The following is a 22981-nucleotide window of genomic DNA, read 5'->3' on the forward strand; positions in this document are numbered from 1 at the left end:
GGTTGCATAACTTGTAGGCGTTATATGATAGATTGACACTGTGCTGTGATGAAAGTTGGAAGGAAGGGAAACGACTTTTTTTCAATCCGTTTCTGGTTCTAGCGATCGCTACGAACATACGAATATACATGAGATGTATATGTAGGAGAGAGAGAGTGAGAGAGAAAGTAGATAGAAAGATATAAAGTAGGAGGAAAGGGACGAGCCAGGGATTGAACCCAGGATCTTCTGCATATGAATCAGAAGCGGTAGCCACTAGACCACCAAGTCGTTAGTCCCAATGTGTGTTTTGACTATAGAATTGTTTTGGCCGCGATAGTAAGCGTAATGCACATACGTCAACGATCGTTCTATATTAAACGCGTCACCGCATTGATCGTTTACACTACCGTGAAAACCGACTTTCCCACGAAAGTTATCGCGCGCTTCTGATTTCGCATTCAATATTCGCGTCCCCGTCTCCCTTCCGAGAAAACCGACCGACTCACGGAAATAGTCACGCGTTTCCCACAGTATTGAACTTAGAGTATACGGAGAATAAACTTTCAAGTTTAGATAGCTATTTTCGAATTATGTATTTTACTAAGAGTAGTTCCATGTGTTACCTGTGATCGCCAGTCGTTGAGGTAATTATGCCAATTATTTTAAATTTGCTCAATGATTGTTGTGAACTGCAATCACTTTCTTCTAACATTTTTATCGCTTCCATATTAGGCCAGCACCAGAGCTACAAGATAAATTTGCAGATATTACAGACTCCAGGAGGCCTCATGAAAACGCATTGGCGAAATTACTCCAACTTCTTCTAGTATGTAAAGAAAAAAAAACTCGGAATGATCTCACCCAGTTCCATGTCGTCGGAAGACCGCAACCACTCCTTGACTACTTCAATTTTCTGCAATACTGTTTGCTACCAAGTGTCCATCCATTTTTATCACTTCATGAGGAAGGAGAATGTGCACCTGCCCCAAACACGTGTCACTTTCCACTTTTTCCTTCGAACAATACAACGCGACCAAGATTTTCATCGCAACTGCCACAAACACGCGTCACTTTTCGTTTTTTTTCCGCTGAATAATGCAACCCGATCGAGATCCTCAGCGCAACTGCCCCAAACACGCGTTATTTTTCCCCTTTTCCGTAGAAAAATTAAGCCGGCAAAAAACGATGAAAGGGCTGCACTGTTTATAGAAAAAAAAAAGATTAATTTTTAAATGCTGAAAAGATCTCTAGAACAGTCCAAGTCATGAAAACCTCATCTGAGAAATATATAAAAAAATATGTAGATTTTACTGGTTTAAAGATATTTCTGTAGAGATCCCGGTGAGAAATTCTTAGAGAAATCCACCACCCTTGAAACCTTGTCAGAATGAATGAGGATCTTTATGAAAATTCCTAACCAGAATTCCCGATCAAAAATTTGGGATCATTCCCTCAAAAACATGGTATTTTTAAGCCCACATTTTCACCAAATTACGTGCCAAATCTGGTTGTCTTTTGAAAACAAACAAACTTTAGACTGTTTACAAACAAAAAATCCAAAAAAAATTGAATTTATCCAAAGTTGGGAAGCTAATAGAAAATAGGTTATATTACTGGTCTCATCTTAAAATTTGGTCGGTCTAATTTCCAGCGACACTGGCTGCCTCAAATTATAATTTATATTTCAGATAATGCTGCAACTTTAGGTAAAGTTTTTATTAAAAAAAACTTTGGGATTTTTATTGAAAATTATGTCTTAATGCGAAACTGGATGCATCTCCAATTTTTTTATTTTTTTTTATTGAACAACGAAGCAATATTTTCTAAATCGGTTTCCATACACATGTAGAGGAAGGATCAAGGTTTCAACTGATTTTTTTTGGTGGAAAATGTTTCAGTTTAGCAAAAACCATTTTTGAATAAAAAAAAAACTCTTAAAAAAATGGTTTTGCAAAAATAAAAAAAATATTTTCCATCAGGGAAAAAAACAGAAAAATCTTGGTCCTTCCTCTACATATGTTTGAAAACCGATTTTGAAAATATTGCTCTGTTACTTAATATAAAAAATAAAAAACCAAAAAAAAATGAGGAAAAACTTTTAGTTTCGACTTAAGTCGAAACTGGAAGCATTTCTTCATTTTTTTGGTTTTTGATTTTTTATTAAATAACGAAGCAATATTTTCAAAATCGGTTTTCGTGCACATGTAGAGTATGGATCAAGGAATCTTCTGATTTTTTTTTGTGGTGGAAAATGTTTTTCGTTTTTGCAGAAACCATTTTTGTATAAAATTCCATAAAAAAATGGTTTCTGCCAAAATGGAAAACATTTTCCGCCTCAAAAAAATTCAGATGATACCTTGATCCATACTCTACATGTGCACGAAAACCGATTTTGAAAATATTGCTTCGTTATTTAATAAAAAATCAAAAACCAAAAAAATGAGGAAATGCTTCCAGTTTCGCCTTAAGTATCTTTTACTTTTTATCTTTATGATCGTTTGATCGTTGATCGAATGAGACCTAGATTAATCTTGTTTTTGAGAGGGTGACCCCCTAGGTGACCCCAAACTTTTGATCGGGAGTGTAACAAAATTGGAATAAAATTATAACAACTGTTGTGAGAAATACCAGAAGTTGATATAATTTTGTTGTACGGATTCTTCCATAAACAAACGTACATATAACAAACAGATGTGTAACAACATTTGTTATATTATGCACATTAATGTTACTGCCTCTAACATTACTTCGTAACACATTTACAGTAATACATACTGTATTTCAAATTCTGTAACGAAATTATATTGAAATTTGATATATTTTTGGTACTGTTGCGAAAAAGTTTGATAAATTTTGTTATTTTGGTCACTCGTGTCATGGGGTTTATAACAAAACTTATAATAATTTTGATTTGCAACGAATAACAAAGCTTGTTATTATCTTGTTATTTTCAAGCAAGTTCAATCGGGAAAAAATGATATAATCTTGTTATAATCATATCACAATTTGTTATATTTTTGTTTCAATCTCTCCATTTTTGTTGTATTTTTTGTTATTTTAACTATTACCGGTACATCTTTTATTGCAACCGTTGTTACAAGAATCGTTGTAATAAAATAGCGCAACCTGTAATAATTTTGAAATTCCCTTCTGGTCAGATTCCAAGAGGTAGCCTTGCAAAAATCCGTAGACGAAATTTCTTAAGGAACCCCTACAGAAATCTCGGTCAGAATTTCTTGAACAATGCCTATAAAAAATCTCGAAAAAAATCCGCGTTGGAATACTTGGATTAATCCTTGTAGAAGTTCCTGGAGGAATCTCTTTAGGAATTTCTGCAGCAATCCCTGGAAGAAATCATGAAGGATTTTCTGGAGGAATTCCTGGTGAAACCCCTGGATTAGTTCATGAAGGAATCCGTATAGGAATTTTTGTAAGTATCGCTGGGGAAATCCATGGAAGACTTCCTAAAGTAATCCTTGGGGAAAATTCTAGTAAAATTTCTGGAGGAATCCTTAAGTGCGTTTCTAGAAACGTCACGTCTCCGAGATCCACAAGTTCCACGATCAGCAAAGACATTTAATCCATCAAGTAACGCAAACAGAATTCATTTTAATTATTCGCTAACAATTCCGAAACCGGTTGCTGGCGCCTACCGTATCTAATCGTACAAATCGTATGATGCAAGTCGCGCCGTAAAAGGGTGCTGGCCACAGCTTCAGGAACCTAGCCCCAGCCCAGAAGTTAATTGCTGCTGACAGCCTGCTGACTTCTGGTCGGTCGATAGGTTCTTCCCCAGTCAAGACAATTGGATTGAAGTAATTATACATGGGCGACAGCGCGTTGTCTTGAGCGCGGGTGGTGACACTTACCTGTAATGAGAAAACAAGAAATACGAGGATAGAGATAAGTAAAACTGGTTTTAGCGGTTAAGAAATGGTGTGTGGATGCAGATAAAAAAACGGTACAGCGATAAAATTAGCAAATGACTGGTGCAGATTATGGCTTTGCAATGGATGTACATAAACCTACAAGTTCCGGACGGAATCTCTGTAAACTTAAGATTCTGTGATCAGAGAAACCACCTCCCACAGCTAAAAATCAAACATAAATATCCGGTTGGTCGTGGCTCAAAAGTGCACAACACATATGTAGATCTTGATTCGATCTTTATCAAAATAAACCTGCACTGCTTGCGACTCAGGGGGACTGGGATGCAGCAGCACAGAGCGCAAACCAGCTGTTTCCGAGTCAATAAACGAGATCCGATCGGCACTGCTTGCGTCAGATCGCGTCATGTTTCCCACATCTCTGCTACCGCCGCCGGAACGTATTCTGGTTTCGACTTCCTTTCTCGAACAGTGAGCGGGGAGTTATTTGTTCTGGATCGGATCCAGCAGTCTGCTTTTGCCATGGGAGCGAATTGCAGCCTCAGGAAAAGAAAGCACTGACACTGACTGCCGCCGGTAGATATGTGATGGGAACGACTCCAGTCAGTAGTAGCATGTGGGAACATGGGAAGAATTCCAACCAACCGACGAAGAACGGAGCAGCAATCTGGTTCTATAAATAATCCAATAATCGGAAATTGTGAGATAATCACCACCGATAGCATCAGGCAAGTAGCTTGAGGATTGAACTGCTGGGGATGGTTGTATACCATTTCACCGAAAACCATTTCGCGGAATTTTTTTTCGCGGTGTAACATTTCGCGGAATGCACCATTTCGCCGAATACCATTTCGCGGAACGACTTTTCGCGGAATGTACTGTTTCGCGGAATACCATTTCGCGGAATTTAATACTTTGCAAATAATAATGGAATAACACATTATTTTCTATGCTAAATTTTACTAATTCCATCACCGATTCGTGCGCAATCATAATCACCTCAGCTCTACGATTGTATTAATTGATGCTAAATCTGTTACTTTTCTGAACAAAAATTTACCTTCTTTGATTCGTAGGCTGTTCTTGAGAGTTCTGAAAGTCATGCCAAAAGCCATTCGGCCGAATGTCTTTAGGTCTATTGTAAATGAGGTTAAATAGATATTAGGCGCAATGACCAACAAGCCATCGTTGTCACATAAGTTGTACTTTCAAGCGCTTATATTGCTAACTCTTTCAGAGTTTTTGATTTCCTTAAAATAAGTCTGTTCCTTCCAGTAACGTTGTTGTTTGGCGACTGAATTGTTAAATTTTTCATCATTTACCTTTTTTTTCTTCAAAGTCTGTTCATGTGGTGTGTAGTTTTTAATGATCAAATTGATATCTCTATAGGAGATTTGACCTTTTTTTGATAATAGGCTGTTCTTTCAAGTATACTGTTAAAAATGTGTGCTAGTGACCAAACTGCTAACTAATCTGAGATTTTTCATTCTGTCAAAAATGATCTTTAGAGCAACACCATACAAACATACGTATCACTTGGAATAAAATGCGATAAAAATCACCTCACGAAAACATAATCGCCCAATGCTAATTACGCTGTGGTTCACAAACCCACTGAGTAGATGGCGGTAGTTAGCAAACGTCAAATAGGAGTAAAAACGATACAAGCGCCATGAGCAAGCGATTTGTGAACTACAGATTATTTGAATAATTCGTTAAAAAGGGAAACGATGGGAAGTGAGTAGAGTGAAACACCTGTTTGTCTGTGGTAGCACTGCTAGTGAGTTTTTCGGTGGCCAGGCTGCTGACATTAGAGATTTATCCTTCTTTAAAACAAGGGTTGTTCATTCAAGTTGCACTGAAGTTATCTCACAGAGAACAGACGTTCAAGCTCGAACAAAAATACGTTGAAATCGTGTGTAAAGGATTTAAGTACACCTCAACACCACCAACGGAGACTGCCCACATATAAAGTCGATTTGACCCCACGATGATAGTGTTCATCGATAAAATACACTAACCCACAAAACGACACGAGCGCCAAACGGCCAAAAACGGCGAGCACTGAAAACAAAAATGACAATGTAAGTGATGGAACGCTAGCGCCACGCAACGGGAGCATAACCACATACTCTGATATGACCGTTACAAAGTTTTACACAAGGCAGAAAGCAAAGATAGACGTCTGTTATCTGTGGTTATCTATTGGCAGTCTTATTGCTAACTCTGTGGGAGATGTGTTCTTTAGATCTTCCGAGACCTATTATCTTATTGATCTAACATCTATTCAGCCCAATGATTGTTCGGCCCAACGTCCATTCAGTGTAATCTCCTTCAGCCTAATGACCCAGAATCATAATTAAAGAACTGAATCTGCTTATCAGCTTCCACACTTTCACCTTTATCGATTGAAAGTATTGTAATTATGCCAAAATCATGCTATTTGTAAACAGTGTGACCGCGTAACCCTTAAGCCAAGTAACACTCCTTAGCTTTACCAGATTTCTCTTTTATTTATTGTTTGTATGTTCTAACTAACTCAAATTGTTGTAATAGATATTAGAAAAAAAAATCTCATTTTTGTATCACAGGTTTTTTCATCTTTCAAACAAACGCTGTTCTTAACAGATATGCTGTTATGTTCAATACGAAACTTTTCCTTCTTCTGGTCAAAACTGTTCTTTCATAAATTGTATGCATTATACTTATTTTGGCAGAACTGCTAAATTAATATAATCAGAGAATTTCCCTTCTTTTATACATAGGCTGTTCTTTCAAAGTATACTGATACAAAAATGAATTTTTGATATAAAGTATTCCATTTTTCATGTGCTGATTTGAATTTTGAATCTCATCATGATGTTGTCTCTCGATAAGTTAAATTGATTGCTCTTATTAACGATTTTCCGCGTAACGGTACATTCCGCCAAATGGTTTTCGGCAAAACGGTGCATTCCGCGAAATAATTCATTCCGCCAAATGTCATTCCGCGAAATGTTACACCGCGAAAAGGAATTCCGCGAACTGGTTTTCGGCGAAATGTTATACAATCGCTGGGGATATCGCTGGGAGCAATGCTTTGCTGAAACGTGGAAGTTGAGAGAGTTCTGTGTGAATCGGCTCTATCTGGGTTTGAAAGAAATTCCAATCAGCGGCAAACCGAGGGAAAACTCCCATGTCATAGATACAGCATTCAAACGAACAAAACCCACATTAGCAGTTATACAGTGTATCAAACAATTGTCCGTACAGCCATTTTTTTTTGTCAAAATATTTTTTCATTCAAATGTTTATAACTTTTTTAAGCGTCAATCAAAAATGCTGAAAATTTGACCAATCTTGAATCATATATTAAAGCTCCATTGGTAGAATTTTGAGCGAGATCGAATAAGTTTTCTGAAAGCTATAGAACTTTTAGTAAAACTTATAAGATTTTTGAACACATTTTTAAAACATTATATCTCGATGATTTTTTTTTTCATTTTTTTTGTGTTATAGCTTATATCTAAGGCTTTCATATGCAACTGTGTTTGGGGTTTTACATTCACTACAAAAAATATGGAAAATGTGCTTATGTAGTTGACGATGTTTAAAAATTTACCATATTTTGCACATATAATCTGCCAAAGGTTTTCCACCAACAAAAGTGCATCAACTGAACGAAAAATCATGACACGAATGCCACAATAATGGTAAAGTGTCGTTAATAAATAGTAATAATAATAATGAACGAAAAATCCGTAGGACCTACTCTTCATATGTAGTTTAGTAGGTCCGATATAAAAATATTACATTAAGAGAGTTTAAAAAAGTTGAAAACACTTGGCAATTTTATTGATCAAAATATGATAAATTTCCAATTGACACTCTGAACATATACAGATTTTTCATATTTTTCGTAGTGAAAATAAAACCTTAAACGAAGCTGCATATGAAAGCCTTAGGTAAAAGCTGTAACACCAAAAAAATTGAAAAAGTTTCATCAAGTATATATTGAGATATAATGTTTTAAAAATGTGTTCAAAAATCTCATAAGTTTTACTTAAAGTTCTATAACTTTCAGAAAACTTATACGATCTCGCTCAAAATTTTACCAATGGAGCTTTAATATATGATTCATGATTAGTCAAATTTTCAGCATTTTTGATTGACGCATAAAAAAGTTATAAACATTTAAATGAAAAATTATTTTGACCAAAAAATTGCTGTACGGACAATTGTTTGATACACTGTATGTACCTGTGAAGAATTAGCCTAAGTTAAAATTCACGAATAAAAAAAAAGTAATGTGTACATACATGGTAGAGTTTGAAAGTCTGGTATCTCAGATTCCTAAGTACTGATCAACCTGAAATTATAACTGTAGTTCATAAACAGTTTTTTTATTCGTGAGTTTTAACTTAGGCTAATTCTTTACAAGTTCATAAAGAAGTCAAAACTTGTTTTTTTTTTGGAAAATTCTATATGCATTTTGGTCGAAATTTAACAGATATTGTTTAAAAAGGTACAGAACACCATGCTTGTATTTCATATTACGCGACTGGTAGCGGAAAGTGTTGGCTAAAATTGTTGTTTTAGGGACCAAGATTATAAAAATAGTTATCAAGTGACTTACAGAAGAAGGGACTAAAAAGTTACATCCCGAGTAAGTGGAAAAATCTGATGAATAGCATATTCAGTTATGATTGATTGAATTACTGAAGAGCAAAAACTGATATTGGTTTGATTGATATAAGAGGTAAAAGAACGGAAATAATAGCAAAATTTAATATGGTGAACTACTCAATAATAGCTCGTTAAGATATTACAAGATCAAAACAATAGCAGACAAGATTTGTCACTTTTTTTTCTAGAAAAAAAATGCCAGCATCCAGCATCGAACCTACGACCTTAGGATTCACAGGAGGCGATGCTTACCACTCAACTGTGGCTCGCTGTTGCAAATAACATGGGAATAAGAGCATGCGGTTCTTCGTTTCCAAAGCTCAGAAAGGGGCACATGGCATTTCACTAACATTGAGCCATCTCTATGGGTGTGTGTGTTCCATTTCATGCAGAAGAGCTAAACTTGTTCTTATGTAGACATTTTCAGCTATTTCGACAAGAATAAAAACTGATATCATATCACTTTGAGCTATTCGTGCGATATTCATTAGATTTTTGAATAACTCACCAAAATCACATCGAGCTATGACAGCAAAAAGTGTTCGATTTGAGATATGATTTAGATATTCTCGTCTACCCGGGATAAGACAGAAATAATAGAAAAAAACCTTTTTTGCAGTATAAGTTTGTTATGCTGAAGAACCAACGTGATGGATGATGCTTGACTAATTTTTAAAGTATGTTTAAAGTATTTTCACCCTGGATTTAAATTTTAAATAAATATTTAGAACATTGTCGGAAGAATTCAGGACGAAAATACCTATATAGTTTTTGATTGAATAGATTAAAATCAATTTGAAAAAAATTCATACATTTTGCAGATTTTTTCTTTTTTTTTTTGTTTCTGTATTAACGAGATTTTTAGCCCTAGGCTAGTTCATCTCGGGACCTCCCGAGCAGAGGAAAATATCAAAATAATAACAACGGAATCACGTAACCAGTTTTTATATCTCGGTTTGTTATTATTAACTTATTAAGTCATCACCGTTCTATAACATGTTCTGTTGGGCAATCTTATTTTGTTATGATCGTGCTCTTGGTAAGAAAATATCAAATTACATTTCAATAACATGTTTTGTTGTAGCACAAGTTCAGTTATTATTGTGTCATTGAGACTGTACACATATTTGATCATTAATATTACAACATAACTAGCTTTGCAATCTAAACTACACCATTCGAGATTTTCGTTGTTCACAGCATTCCGTGAGGAACTGTAAGAGAAAATATTATTTTGACATCAGTTCCTCTTCTTACTGACATTACGTTACAGTGCCAACTTATCAGCCTTTTGTTTTATAAGCACTTTGAAAAGTATATCTGTTTTTTTTTGTCCCAGTTTCAGTTAGGTATGAATACGAAAATAGAGAGTGTATTAGAGTGTTAGCCATTTTATGAAACATTTTGGATCAACGGTGGAATTCAACGACGAACAACACATTTTCGACAAAAATCTAAAAAAATAAGTCATCAAGAACTCCATTGATTATTATTAGACATTTTATTTTTCTTCATTTCACTGCTTCGAGCCCACTTAGATTCACTTGGATAAATGTGTCAATCAATGATGTAATAATGTAAATTAGTCTTATAAACAATAAACCACGTAATAAAGGGTTTCAAAACGACGGTAGTTTTTCATCGTAAGTTGTTTGGAAAATAAACGAAAACTATTATTTCTCCCTGTTTTCGATAATAAATCGCTTGCGACAACAATAGCGTTCCAATTATGAATAAAACATTTAACAATAGATCCTATTGTTGCGTATCCCATTGAATGCATATGGGACTTTGGAGGAGTTCCTATCCGCAACAGAAAAAAAGCAAATTTTGTTTTCAGATTGTTATCAATAACGTATTCATATCAAAATTTGTTATTGAAATATTTTAAAAATTCGCTGTTATTAAGTTGTTATTGAAACTAACAAAACATGTTATTAAACAGGTCTTCCAGGAACATTTTTTTGTTATAATTTTTGTTATTTTGCCGCTTATGACAGACAAGTTTATAACAGGATATGTTATGTAAATAACATGAAAATAACTCTTTCCGCTACTCAGTTATTTCTCCAAAATAACACATTTTATTATGCTGTTGCTATTTCCTTCTGCTCGGGCTACGCTTTACTTCCCTTCCGAAGGAAGAACTCACATTTTGCGAGTTTGTCGGGAGTGGGATTCGATCCCAGGTCCTAGGCGTGATAGTCGAGTGTTCTAACCATCACACCAGGTCCGCTCCATCGCAGAATCTCTGAAAAAAGCATTGTTGAAGAGAACCCAAAGATAAATTCTGAAAGATGCAAAAGGGGCCCAACATATCTAATGGACGTAAGTAACTGCTTTTCGAAACTATTCCTCCTTTCAAAGCTGAAAATTGTTTTTCTTCCCTCTCATGCAAATCATTATCACTATCGGAAAAGGGACCATGTTTCCTACCTAGTAGTAGTTCTAGAATGCGCGAAAAGGATGAAATACGATTCACAGCTTTGTAAGAATATGTTGAAAAATTATCTTGACTAATTCTTGACGCTGTGTTTTAACTGATTTGCATTTTTTTGCGGATTCTTGATGACGGCAAAAAATATGCCAGACAGTCAACGAGGAATTTGGGTAGAAACGTTGTAGGATTTTGAAAGAATTTTATAAATTGAAAAAAAAATCACAGGCACTGTTACTGAAAATGGCTACGCAGTCTTGGAATGCTCGAATTACGTTTTATTACTTGGCCAACATTTCGATAGGGTGTAAGTTTAGGGCCAATCAGAAAATAGTACATATAAATGTACAAATTAAAGTGAAAGGCAGTTTACATTCAAGCCTCTAACAGCATTTCACTATACAGTGGTGGCCCGATTTTGTCAGCCTTTTTTGAACAAAGAAAAAAAAAGTGTCACTCAGCATTGTCATTTTATAACTATGTAATATTAATTCAGTTCATGTCTTTTGGTATTATTTATAAGTAACGTAACGAACAAATCTCGCTTAACTTTTTAAAACGGCCAAACATTCCGGCAAAATATATTTCTTTAAATGAATCTCGTTCCGAAATGGAATTAATGCATAAAGTGCTTTTTTTCCTAGGGATACAGGGAGGGCCGTTCATAATCCTCGTAGACTTTTAGGGGAGGGAAGGAGGCCAAAGTCTACGCTACAAACTAACTTTCATATTTTTGTATGAACGAAAGTGTACGAGGGGGAGGCTGAGTTGAGCAAAATGACCAAAATTTATTCTACGTTGTTTACGAACGACACCTTACTGAGATTGTTACAGGAATTTATGCTGAGGCTTATGCAGTAGATTTCCTGCTGGAATTGCTTCAGAAGTTACTGCCGGCATTTTTCCAGGAAAAATCCTATTCGATGCCCTTCAGGAATTCGTGGTGGGATTTCCCTAGAAAGTCTTGCTGTAATTCCTCGACGAATTTCTGTAGGGATTCTTCCAGGAATTTCTGCTGGTGTTCCTCCAGGAGGGCTCCCGGAGATTTTTGTCGAAATCCGTTCAGCTATGCCTTTGACAGTTTTTCAGGCATTTTCCTGTGATATTTTTCCAGAAGTTTTTTTCTTCTTGGGATTCCTTTAGAAACTCCTGCAGGGATTCCCCAAGAAATCCTTGCCAGTGTTCCTGCAGGACTATTCTCAAGAATTCTAGAAGTTTTTATGGTGATTTTTTCAATAAATCCTCTTTGAATTACTCTGTGGATTCATCCAGAAATTTAACTGGGGAATTTCCTAGAGGTTATTTCAGAGATTTCTCTTGCGATTCCTTCAAGAATTCCTACTAAAATTTCTCCAGAAATATTACCAGGGATTGGACAAGGGATTTTTCGGGGATTTCTCTGCGGGTTCATAAAAAAAGCTATCTATGAGTATCTCCAGTTATTTCTCCAGAAATAATCCAACTTATCTCAAGGCATTTCTCAATGACCTTCTTGCTATTACTTAAGGGATTCCTCTTTCGATTCAATCTGATATTCCTTTAGAAACTCTCCTAGAATTCCTTCAGAAATTTGCGAGGACAGCAATCGCTCCTGCGGGTTTCAGCTTAGGCCAAGCGAGTTTCCAGGATTTTCAGAAAAGCTTGAAAGAAAAGTTTTAGATGGTTGTAGTGAATTTTACGTGCGTTTCAGGGACATCACATGGGAGTTGTGCCTTTCAAAAATCATATTTTTTATTTATTTATTTTGAACTAATAATTTGGAAGAAAGAAAAGCCCCTTTGAGTGATTATTTCAAAAGTTTACCGGCATCACTTGGAGATTCAAAGGGGGTTTCAATCTTTTAGGGATTTCAAGACCTTTCATGGGGCGTTTCGGGGAATTTATTTGACGTTCCAGAAGAATTCATAGCTCCCTGTCTGCATCAGAAAACCCCCTGAGATTCCCAGAGATAACCCATAACATTCCCTGAAACGCTCTTTAATCTCCCTGAAATTCCTCTAAACACAGGTTAAAACGTTTCTGAAACCCCCTAAAACTTCTTGAAGCCCTCTAAGACCATATAAAATGCCCCTGAAAACGCCTAAAATATCTTTGAAAATCATTCCAAAAACCCTTGAAATGCGTTTGAAACACGAAACCCCCTCTGAAACACTCGTCAAGCTCCTAAAACTTCCATAAACGCCCTTGAAATCCCATAAGAATTTCCTAAACCCCCTTGGAATCCTTGAAACTTCATGGAAACCTACAAAACCCTTAAAGTGCTCTGAAAGTTCTTCTGAACTCCCTTGGAACCACCGGAGTCCCTCAAACCGCTTAGAAGCCATCTGAAACCCCTTTGAATCCCCCCGAGACCCGTTTAAAATTCTTCCTGAGTCCCCTTTCGCTGCTCTAGTACGCCCATTTTCCCTGTCTCTTATAGATTTTCCTGAGACCTCTTTTTGCTCTCCCGGTAATGTATGATTGGACTGAATGTACTTTAGACCAAAGAGTTACTAGTTCGACTGCAAATAAATCTACACATATAAAGATTAAACTGTCTGTCTGGCTGTCTGACCCTTCTAGGTAGATTCGTTAACTATTGGACCGATTGATGTGAAAATTTGTATACGGGAAGTTCAATACAAATGAATTCACGGGGTACTTCTCTATGGACCATTGCCAGCTCAACGCACGGATCGCGTAGACGTGACCTTCTTCAATTCAGAGGAAATTTTGTTCATAGGATCTGGGTTCATTTGAACAGGGGAACCTATTTTGTGCACTTGCTGCTACCGTCTACCCCGTTGGTTTGAACGACACCTCATGCAAACCGACTGTATTGTAAATTTGCAGAAGGAATTTATTTATAAACTAGCTGTCCCGGAAAACTTTGTCTTGCCCGGTTGTGGTGGTTTGACAACTGTTGAGGTCATTGCAGCATCGCACTCTAGATTGGTTTAATTTTGATCGTGTTAAATTTCTTCCCGACTCACAAAAAATCAGTAATTTCACAATTTTCCTACTTTTTAGAAGATTTTCGTAACTTTTTCTATTTATAAACACAGCCACCATGAATACGAATCAAATCATGCAAGAGTCATGCTGATCGGTTCATCCATTCGTGAGTTTTGTTGCCTCAAAGAAACTTCAATCTCATTTTTATATACAGTATCGGACAATAAAAATGCACCATAGCCGTTTTCCCATACAAATTAGTCAACTTCGGATTGCCATATCTCAGTTATTTCTCAACCGATTGTTTTCATTTTTCTGTGATGAACTACAAAACATTTCAATGTTCAAAAACTATTGAAAAAGTTCGGTGATAGCTATTGAGCATGAGCATGAGCATAGATGACCGCACAATTCGTAGTTGCTACTCCGTGATTGACCAGAGCAATCGAAATTGCACAAGGAACCAATGAATAGGGTTTGGGACTAGCTTACTATTCTCAATGTACACAGTTCGAGAGCTCTCAACTTTAATAAGGTCAATAACGGCGCCGGCCACGTCCTTACGGTCATCGAGGATGGAAGGGAATGTTAGTAAGACAAACGTTGTTATAAAGACCGCGAATCGCTGCATCTCCACGTTTGTCTCAGGAAGGATTTTTTGTTAGTAGGGTAAGGTACATTGTCAGTCCGGGAGTCACCTATGGTTGGTGATATGATTTGACAATGGATCAATATACACAAACCGCCGTTAACAACCGACCACTTTTCGACGCAAAAACTAACCAAAAAGAAAATTCTATCGCGCGTCTCCACTCCACTAGGGAGCAGAAACTTTTAGTCTATTCCACACAGAAATACACTGAACGCGACTCACTTGTCGGCGCCCGGATTTTTTCTCGACCGGCGAACCCGAACTAACATTTTTCACTCTTTTGTGTAATTGAAAGAAAATATTTATTATCAACTAAAAGTGTATTGGAAACTAGCGCCGATGGGAAGCAAAAATTCGGAACCGACTCGAAACCACGGCGCGCGCACACTCGTACCGTCGTCGGAGCCCCGCAGAGAAAAGAGAAAAATCGCAAAAATCTAGCAAAGCCAGCGCGCGATGCTTTGCTGCTGCCGAACTAGAACTACCGCACACTACTCTGAAAAAGTTCGGTGATAGCTATTGATGCAAAAGTTACAGACGGTTGTATTTTGACAATAAAAATGCACCAAGACAAAAAATCTTATATCTAAAAATGCTGAAGTCAAATCATATTGGTCTCTTTAGCAAATTTATTCGTCATTACACAAGAAACATATTTGCCGAAGACACCGTAATGGTATGACGTAACCATTTTTTGCTGTTGAATTTCATGTCTTGGTGCATTTTTGTCAAAATTCAACCTATCTGTAACTTTTGTATCAATAGTTTTTACCGAACTTTTTAAATAGATATAGAAAATTGAAATGTTTTGTAGTTCGTCACAGAAAAATAAAAACAATCGGTTAAGAAATAACTGAGATATAGCAATCCGAAGTTGACTAGTTTGTATGGGAAAACGGCTTTGGTGCATTTTTATAGTCCGATACTGTATATAGATAGATTAATAAGTTTAGGAAACATTTGAGGGGCCCAGATGCAAAAGGGTGTAAGTGACAATTTTGAACTGACAATGTCAAAAAATTCATCAGAATTCAAGCTTTCAGGAACTTTTTAAAGATTGTTTTTATGATGATTAGAAAAATTACAATAAATCGGAGAAAATTGGGTCGATGTTGAAACTCCATACTGAAAAACTTTCAACCTCATTTACTCGAAAGTGGGTTTTTGTCACTTACACCCCTTTGCTATTAACCTCATTTCAATTACAATCTAAAGATTTTTGGAGATTTCATTTATGTTTTCGAAGAAACAAATTGAGAAAGAACACTTGAAGCCAAAATTTGAATCTTCAAAAAGCGTTACTGGAAATAGAGTTAGCATGAACTTTAGTAAAATCGGAATAACATTATTTTTGGACACTTGGATTTTCTAGAAAAATCTTTAAGAATTTCTCTACTGACATTCCTTAAAAATCTTATAAAAAAAGTGCTGGATGAGTGCGACTGGGCAACGTCGGGCAAAGCAAAACAACCCTTTTTGAATAGTCAAAGGTTGAGAAAGCCAGATCTTCGGAAATTAAAAAAAATATTTAAGTGATGTTTTTTTCAGAAAAAAATAGGGCTAAAAATGTGGATCAATGACTAGGAAAAATTAGGGTGAGTATCCAAAAGAATTTATAACCTTCCTAATGAATCACGGTGGGAACAGCACGCTGACGTAGTTTACGGTTTGGGTCGAAAATGCACAAGAGTTAAGCAAATGTATGGGTCTGTCAATGAACTACGTAGACTCGTAGGGGGTATCTGGCCAAAGTCTACGCTCCATATTTACAAACTTCGAAATGTTTTTGTGGTCAGAAGTCTACAGAGGATCGACAAAATGATCAGGATAGGCAAAATTTTCACTTATCAAAAAAAGTTCAACTAGCTGTAACTTTTCGAAAAGTACATAAAATATTCTCAAATTTTCACTGTAAGTTGATCAACTAGTTGGGTATTGGTGGTCAAAATTTGAAAACATTCGGGCTATTCTGCACGAAGTTATAAAGATTCAAGAAAAAGGTAGAATAATCCGATAGCCAACTTTGAGCTGTTAAATCTCCGGATTCAATGAACCGAATGCATTGAAATTTTGACCATTTATGGCTTATATAATGAGCTCTGAAAAACGTTTGAAATAACTTGAAATTATAAAACAAGAGAAAAAGTTATAGCGATTTTATTTATTTTTTTGTTTTTTTAGTAAATTGGTCTATTTTTAATATTCATCCCATTACTTTTCCAATTTATTTATTGCCGGCTATGTTGTTACTTTCCTTCAAAACATATTTACACGAGTCAAGGAACATCGAATCATGGAGGTTCGACTGTATATTCAAGTCAATTAGAGGGAGTTGCAATGAACTCTAATTAACATCTTGAATTTTGAATAATTTGGTGTTTTATTAGAAAAATAATCTAATCGTTATAAGTTTCTTTCGTGTTAAGAATCTAAAGCATAGTCAAAAGTTTTTTATAGCTCATTACATAAGTCATTAATGCTCAAAATTTCATTGCATTCGGTTCATTTAATCCGGAGATATAACAGCTCAAAGTTGGCTATCGAATAATTCTACCTTTTTCTAGAATCTTTACAACTTCGTAAGGAATAGCTCGATCTTTTCCAAATTTTGACCACTGATACACAACTAGTAGATGAACATACATTTGAGAATATTTGATGCACTTTTCGAAAAGTTACAGCTAGTTGAACATTTTTTGTAAAGTGAAAATCTTGCTTTTCTCGATCATTTTGTCTATCCCCTGTATGTTTTGGAAAGAGGGGAGTATATGGTCTGAGATCACCAAAAATAAGTCTACGTAATTTCGGGACAGCACATATAGAACTTACTCTACAGAATATAGATCACAAGACCGAACTTTAACAGTTAATAGTGAAATGCTTGAAATATACAAATGTACAAGACACCATTTGTTCTTCCCACATTATTGCCCAGAGTCCCATACTCACGCTACTAATCCTCCGAGGAACGCCACCGGTCCTCCGCCGATCAGCCGTATTTTCCGGTGGCAGGAATCGAACAGCGACGTCCGGGCGTGCGGCGGCGAAGACGCATGGCTGTGCAAACTCATGACACCGCCCGCCCCGGCCCCGGTCGGCCCGTGCCCTATGAGATGGGCCGGCGAGCGTAGCATCTCGCTACCGAGCCTGCTGGGTTTCTGCTTCTGCTGCTATTGCTGCTTCCACTATCACTATCACTAGTTACTATTCTTCCGGTCGTTTGATTGCTCTTTCTTCTGCGCGGTATCCGGTAGAAATTTTCACACGAAAACTTTCTCCAAGGTCGTCGTTGATGTTGTTGGCATCGGCGATAATTTCCCTTCGCCAAAACAGACCATCACATCTCACGGTACCGAACACTTTCCTCCGTGGATTCCGGCAAATAAAATTCGAATCGATTACACAAAACCATCCAAACACTGATTGGAAAACACTCGCCGAGATCGTTCAGCATGAAATTGCACCGGTTTCGATCGCGCGACCCACTCCTATCGAATCGCTTTTCTTTTGAGAGCTGCCGCTCTCCCTCCCGCTTTAATCACTTTGCACTTGTAAACTTCCTCTTAGGAATCTAAACCAACGGACAGTACCGACGCCCGCCCCCGGTATCAAATCATAAAATCGCACTCTCGGAAGTGGATTCCACTCCAACGAATAAAACTCCCGCGAAAATTATCGCATCGTTATTCACTTTCAAATGTGTGTCGAACTGTTGCGCGGGTGGTCAGGTCATCGGTCGAATCGTCGAATATTGCTCCTTTGGCTGCCGATTTGGATCTAGAAAAATACATAGAAAAAGGTGGAAATCGAGTGTCCGGCCGGAGCGCCGGACAAGCCACCAACAACGTTTTCGGTTATTTTGACGTACGGATAGAGCAGAGGTGATTATTGTCCGATTGCTGTCTGGCTGGCTGCTGCTGCTACTGTTGGGCGTTGTTGATGTCTTTCGCAATCATTGGGAATTGCGAACGTGGAACGTTCCTACTACATTCACTCCGATTGACAACGCACGGGCAGCAGTGCAGCGCCACCGGTAGCAGCACACCGTGACAATTAATAAACGATTTGCCGTTGACGATTTTTCGATTTCGATTTCGACGATTTGACGTCAGTCAACGTAGATTGGAAGACTGTCGTTTTGGTTACTGTTGGACATTCGCTTGTTTATTTTCTTTGGAGCTTTGCAACGAATTCGAAAGCCTATTTATGGGAGTTCGATAAGTTCGTGACGTGGAACAGGAGATGAAATTCGTGGCAATACTAGTGAAAACGGTGAATTGGATCGGCCACTTGATTTCACACTCGGATTTGAATGGATTGGATTCTCGTGGTAACACAACTAGTAGAAATTATGAACACGTAAAACGCCCACTCTAATTCATGTTCATAATGACACGCGAAATGTGAACGAAAAAAATGTTAAAAATAGGGTTTTTATCTAATTCTCGTTATACTAAGCACCGATCAATAATGATCGAGTTTTTTCTTATGGTCTTATGGCCAGTTTGGTTTCAATGACCAATTCATGACTTAGCTTTCATATCATGTAAAACATATTGTAAAATAACTACCATTTCCTTAAAATTATAAAATCGATTAATTGTCCCTTAAATTCTATTTCCGTCTATTTCATTTCATTTATTTAGTTAACATCAAATTCATGATAATACTGAATCAACAATTTGCCGCCATAATACTCGATTTGCAGCTGCAGCTCTCCAACGTCGATCACGCCCAACACTCGCCAGATCACGCTCCACCTGGTCCGCCCATCGTGCTCTCTGCGTTCCACGCCTTCTTGTACCAACCGCATGGTTAGCAAACACCAACTTTGCAGGGTTGTTGTCCGGCATTCTTGCAACATGCCCTGCCCATCGTATCCTTCCGGCTTTGGCCACTTTCTGGATGCTGGGTTCGCCGTAAAGTGCAGCGAGCTCGTGGTTCATCCTTCTCCGCCACACACCGTTCTCCTGCACGCCGCCGAAGATCGTCCTTAGCACCCGTCGCTCAAAAACTCCGAGTGCTTGCAGGTCCTCCTCGAGCATCGTCCATGTCTCGTGTCCGTAGAGAACCACCGGTCTTATTAACGTCTTGTACATGGTACATTTGGTGCGGGGGTGAATCTTTTTTGACCGCAGTTTCTTCTGGAGCCCATAGTAGGCACAACTTCCACTGATGATGCGCCTTCGTATTTCACGGCTCACGTTATTGTCAGCCGTTAGCAAGGAACCGAGGTAGACGAATTCTTCTACCACCTCGAAAGTATCCCCGTCTATCGTAACATTGCTGCCAAGGCTTGTCCTGTCTCGCTCAGTTCCACCTACCAGCATGTACTTTGTCTTAGCCGCATTCACCACCAGTCCGACCTTTGCTGCTTCACGTTTCAGGCGGGTGTACTGTTCTGCCACCGTTCCAAATGTTCTAGCAATAATATCCATGTCATCCGCAAAACAGACAAATTGGCTGGATTTCGTGAAGATCGTACCCCGGCTGTTGAGCCCGACTCGTCGCATAACACCTTCCAGGGCGATGTTGAATAGTAGGCAGGAAAGTCCATCACCTTGTCGTGTTCACCCGAAATCCTTACGCTGCTCTGCACACCGTCCATCGTTGCTCTTATCAGTCTAGTCAGCTTCCCGGGAAAGCTGTTCTCGTCCATAATTTTCCATAGCTCTGTGCGGTCGATACTGTCGTATGCCGCTTTGAAGTCGATGAACAGGTGATGCGTTGGGACCTGGTATTCACGGCATTTCTGGAGGATTTGCCGTACGGTGAAGATCTGGTCCGTTGTCGACCGGCCGTCGATGAAACCGGCTTGGTAACTTCCCACGAACTCATTTACTTTAGGTGAAAGACGACGGAAGATGATCTGGGATAGCACTTTGTAGGCGGCATTCAAAATGGTGATCGCTCGAAAGTTCTCACACATTAACTTGTCGCCTTTCTTGTGGATGGGACAGATTATCCCTTCCTTCCACTCCTCCGGTAGCTGTTCGGTTTCCCAGATCTTGACTACTAACTGGTGCAGACAGGTGGCCAACTTTTCCGGGCCCATCTTGATGAGTTCTGCTGCGATACCGTCCTTACCAGCCGCTTTGTTGTTTTGAGCTGGTGGATGGCATCCTTAACTTCCCTCAGCGTGGGAGTTGGTTCGTTCCCGTCCTTTGCTGCACCAACATAGTCATTTCCTCCGCTGCCTTGGTCATCCGTGCCTACATTCTCTTCGCCATTCAGGTGCTCGTCGAAGTGCTGCTTCCACCTTTCGATCACCTCACGTTTGTCCGTCAGAAGGCTCCCGTCCTTATCTTTGCAGATTTCGGCTTGCGGCACGTAGCCTTTGCGGGATGCGTTGAGCTTCTTGTAGAACTTGCGTGTTTCCTGTGAACGGCACAGCAGTTCCATTTCCTCGCACTCCGCTTCTTCCAGGCGGCGCTTTTTCTCCCGGAAGAGACGGGTCTGCTGCTTCCGCTTCTGTCTGTATCGCTCCACATTCTGTCGGGTTCCATGCTGCAGCATTACCGCCCGCGCTGCATCCTTCTCCTCCAGAACCGCTCTGCACTCCTCGTCGAACCAATCGTTTCGTCGATTCCGTTCCACGTACCCGATAGTGCTCTCGGCTGCGTTGTTGATGGCTGCTTTGACTGTACTCCAGCAGTCCTCTAGAGGGGCCACATCAAGCACACCCTCGTCCGGCAACGCTGCCTCGAGATTCTGCGCGTATGCGGTGGCGACATCCGGTTGCTTCAGTCGCTCTAGATCGTACCGGGGCGGCCGCCGGTAATGTACGTTGTTAATAACGGAGAGTTTTGGGCGCAGTTTAACCACTATTTCCGTCTAGTTCACGTCTATTTAAGGCACAACGTGAATTCAATTCCCGTCACACCTTCTACGCGACTCTATCCTATGTACGATGGTCAAAAATTATGATTTGACCATACTAGTGTATTCAAAAAGTCGGTCAAATTCTTCGCAACTCAAGTCAAATCGTGTGTGTTCCAAGTACGATTGAGCAGAAAGCTTTGAAATTGAGATAGATGTAGCTTTAGAATAACGACCAACATATTTCAGTTAATATTTTTGCCAAACGCCATCACAGTAATGCAACGAAGAAATCTTTCTCTGTAGTTGGGAAATACGATGTTTCGTATGCAGAAAATCTACACACACATTTGCCTGCATCTTCACCGCAACGAAGGCAACTTGTTATTTACCAATTAAAGCTAAGTTTCCTGTTGCCAAGTAGAGCGCTCAAGTAAAATTTCACCTTTTTCCGTAAGTAATTTTGACATTTATTTAACTGACAGCATTTTAACGAAACGATGCTGTAAGAAGGATGTGAAGAAAAGGGCACCAGGTTGTTTACGATTTGGACTTAGAGAAATTTCGTTCTTTTCCTCAGGAAATGTTATTGAAATTTAAATGTACTATTTCACGCGCGTGTAGGGAAAATGATTCAATTTAAAAATTTTGAGTGGGCTTCTGGGGAAAATCCAGATAGTGAGATTCCAACGGAGTTGTGAAGCTTTCCAGGGAAAATACTGATTAGAGACATTGCGCTGGAATTCTGGGGGAACTTTTAATGGTATTACAGAGAGAACTAAGGTTAGATACTCATTAAAAATTCTGCAATTTAGGCGTTCGGACTACGATGGAAGGAATTCTGCTGGGACTCTGGCGGTTACTTTATGGAGTTGTTGAAGAAATACTGGGACAAAGCTTCACGGGAAATTTTATGAAGATTCACGAAGGATTCTTTGTGATGAATCTTCTGGCATTCCGTACGAAGGTTTTTCTCTGGGATTTCGCAGAGAAAATCCTTCCTTCAGCAACTTCTTCCGGGATTCCTCCAGAACCTCCTTCTAGATCTCCTCTAGGAGATCCTGTAGGAATTCTGGAAGAATTGCACGGGAATTTCAGAGGAACTCCCGGAAAATTCCTGATAGAATTATTGGTGAACTTCTGATGGAATTTCCGAGGTAATTTTAGATGAGTTCGTGGGGAACTCCTGGAGGAATTTCTTGGAAACTCATTGGGGAATTCCAAGGGAATTTCTGCAGGATATCCCGGGGAACTCCTACAAGAATTCACGGGGAACTCCTGGATATATTCCCGGCAAACACCTGAAGGAATTAACGGGGAACTTCTGGAGGCATTCCCGGGGAACTCCCGGAAGTTTTATTGGGGGTTTCCTGGAAGTGGAACCTGATAATTTCTGGATGATTTCCCGGGGGAATCTCTGGAGGAATTTCCGGAACACTCCTTGAGGAATTCCCGGGGAACTCCTGGAGGAATTTCCGGGGAATTCCCACGAATATATCCGGGAAAATCCGGAACAATTCCTGATAATCTCCTGGTGGAAGAACTGGTGGAGAACTTCTAGATGAATTTCCGTGAACTCCTGGGGGACATTCTAGAGGAAATATC

The 22981-nt window shown here is 38.7% G+C and overlaps 1 protein-coding gene across 1 annotated transcript; it reads right to left on the reverse strand.

The window, feature by feature from the left end:
* Positions 1-2324: 2324 nt before the first annotated feature.
* Positions 2325-21391, reverse strand: LOC134284640 (uncharacterized; the record flags this gene model as incomplete). Its single annotated transcript, XM_062843641.1, has 2 exons — positions 2325-3851; positions 17507-21391. A coding segment is annotated over one exon (819 nt), but the record flags the coding sequence as incomplete, so codon positions are not given.
* Positions 21392-22981: the final 1590 nt, after the last annotated feature.

This window comes from Aedes albopictus, unplaced genomic scaffold (genome assembly GCF_035046485.1).
Source record: "Aedes albopictus strain Foshan unplaced genomic scaffold, AalbF5 HiC_scaffold_395, whole genome shotgun sequence".
Classification (NCBI taxonomy): domain Eukaryota; kingdom Metazoa; phylum Arthropoda; class Insecta; order Diptera; family Culicidae; genus Aedes; species Aedes albopictus.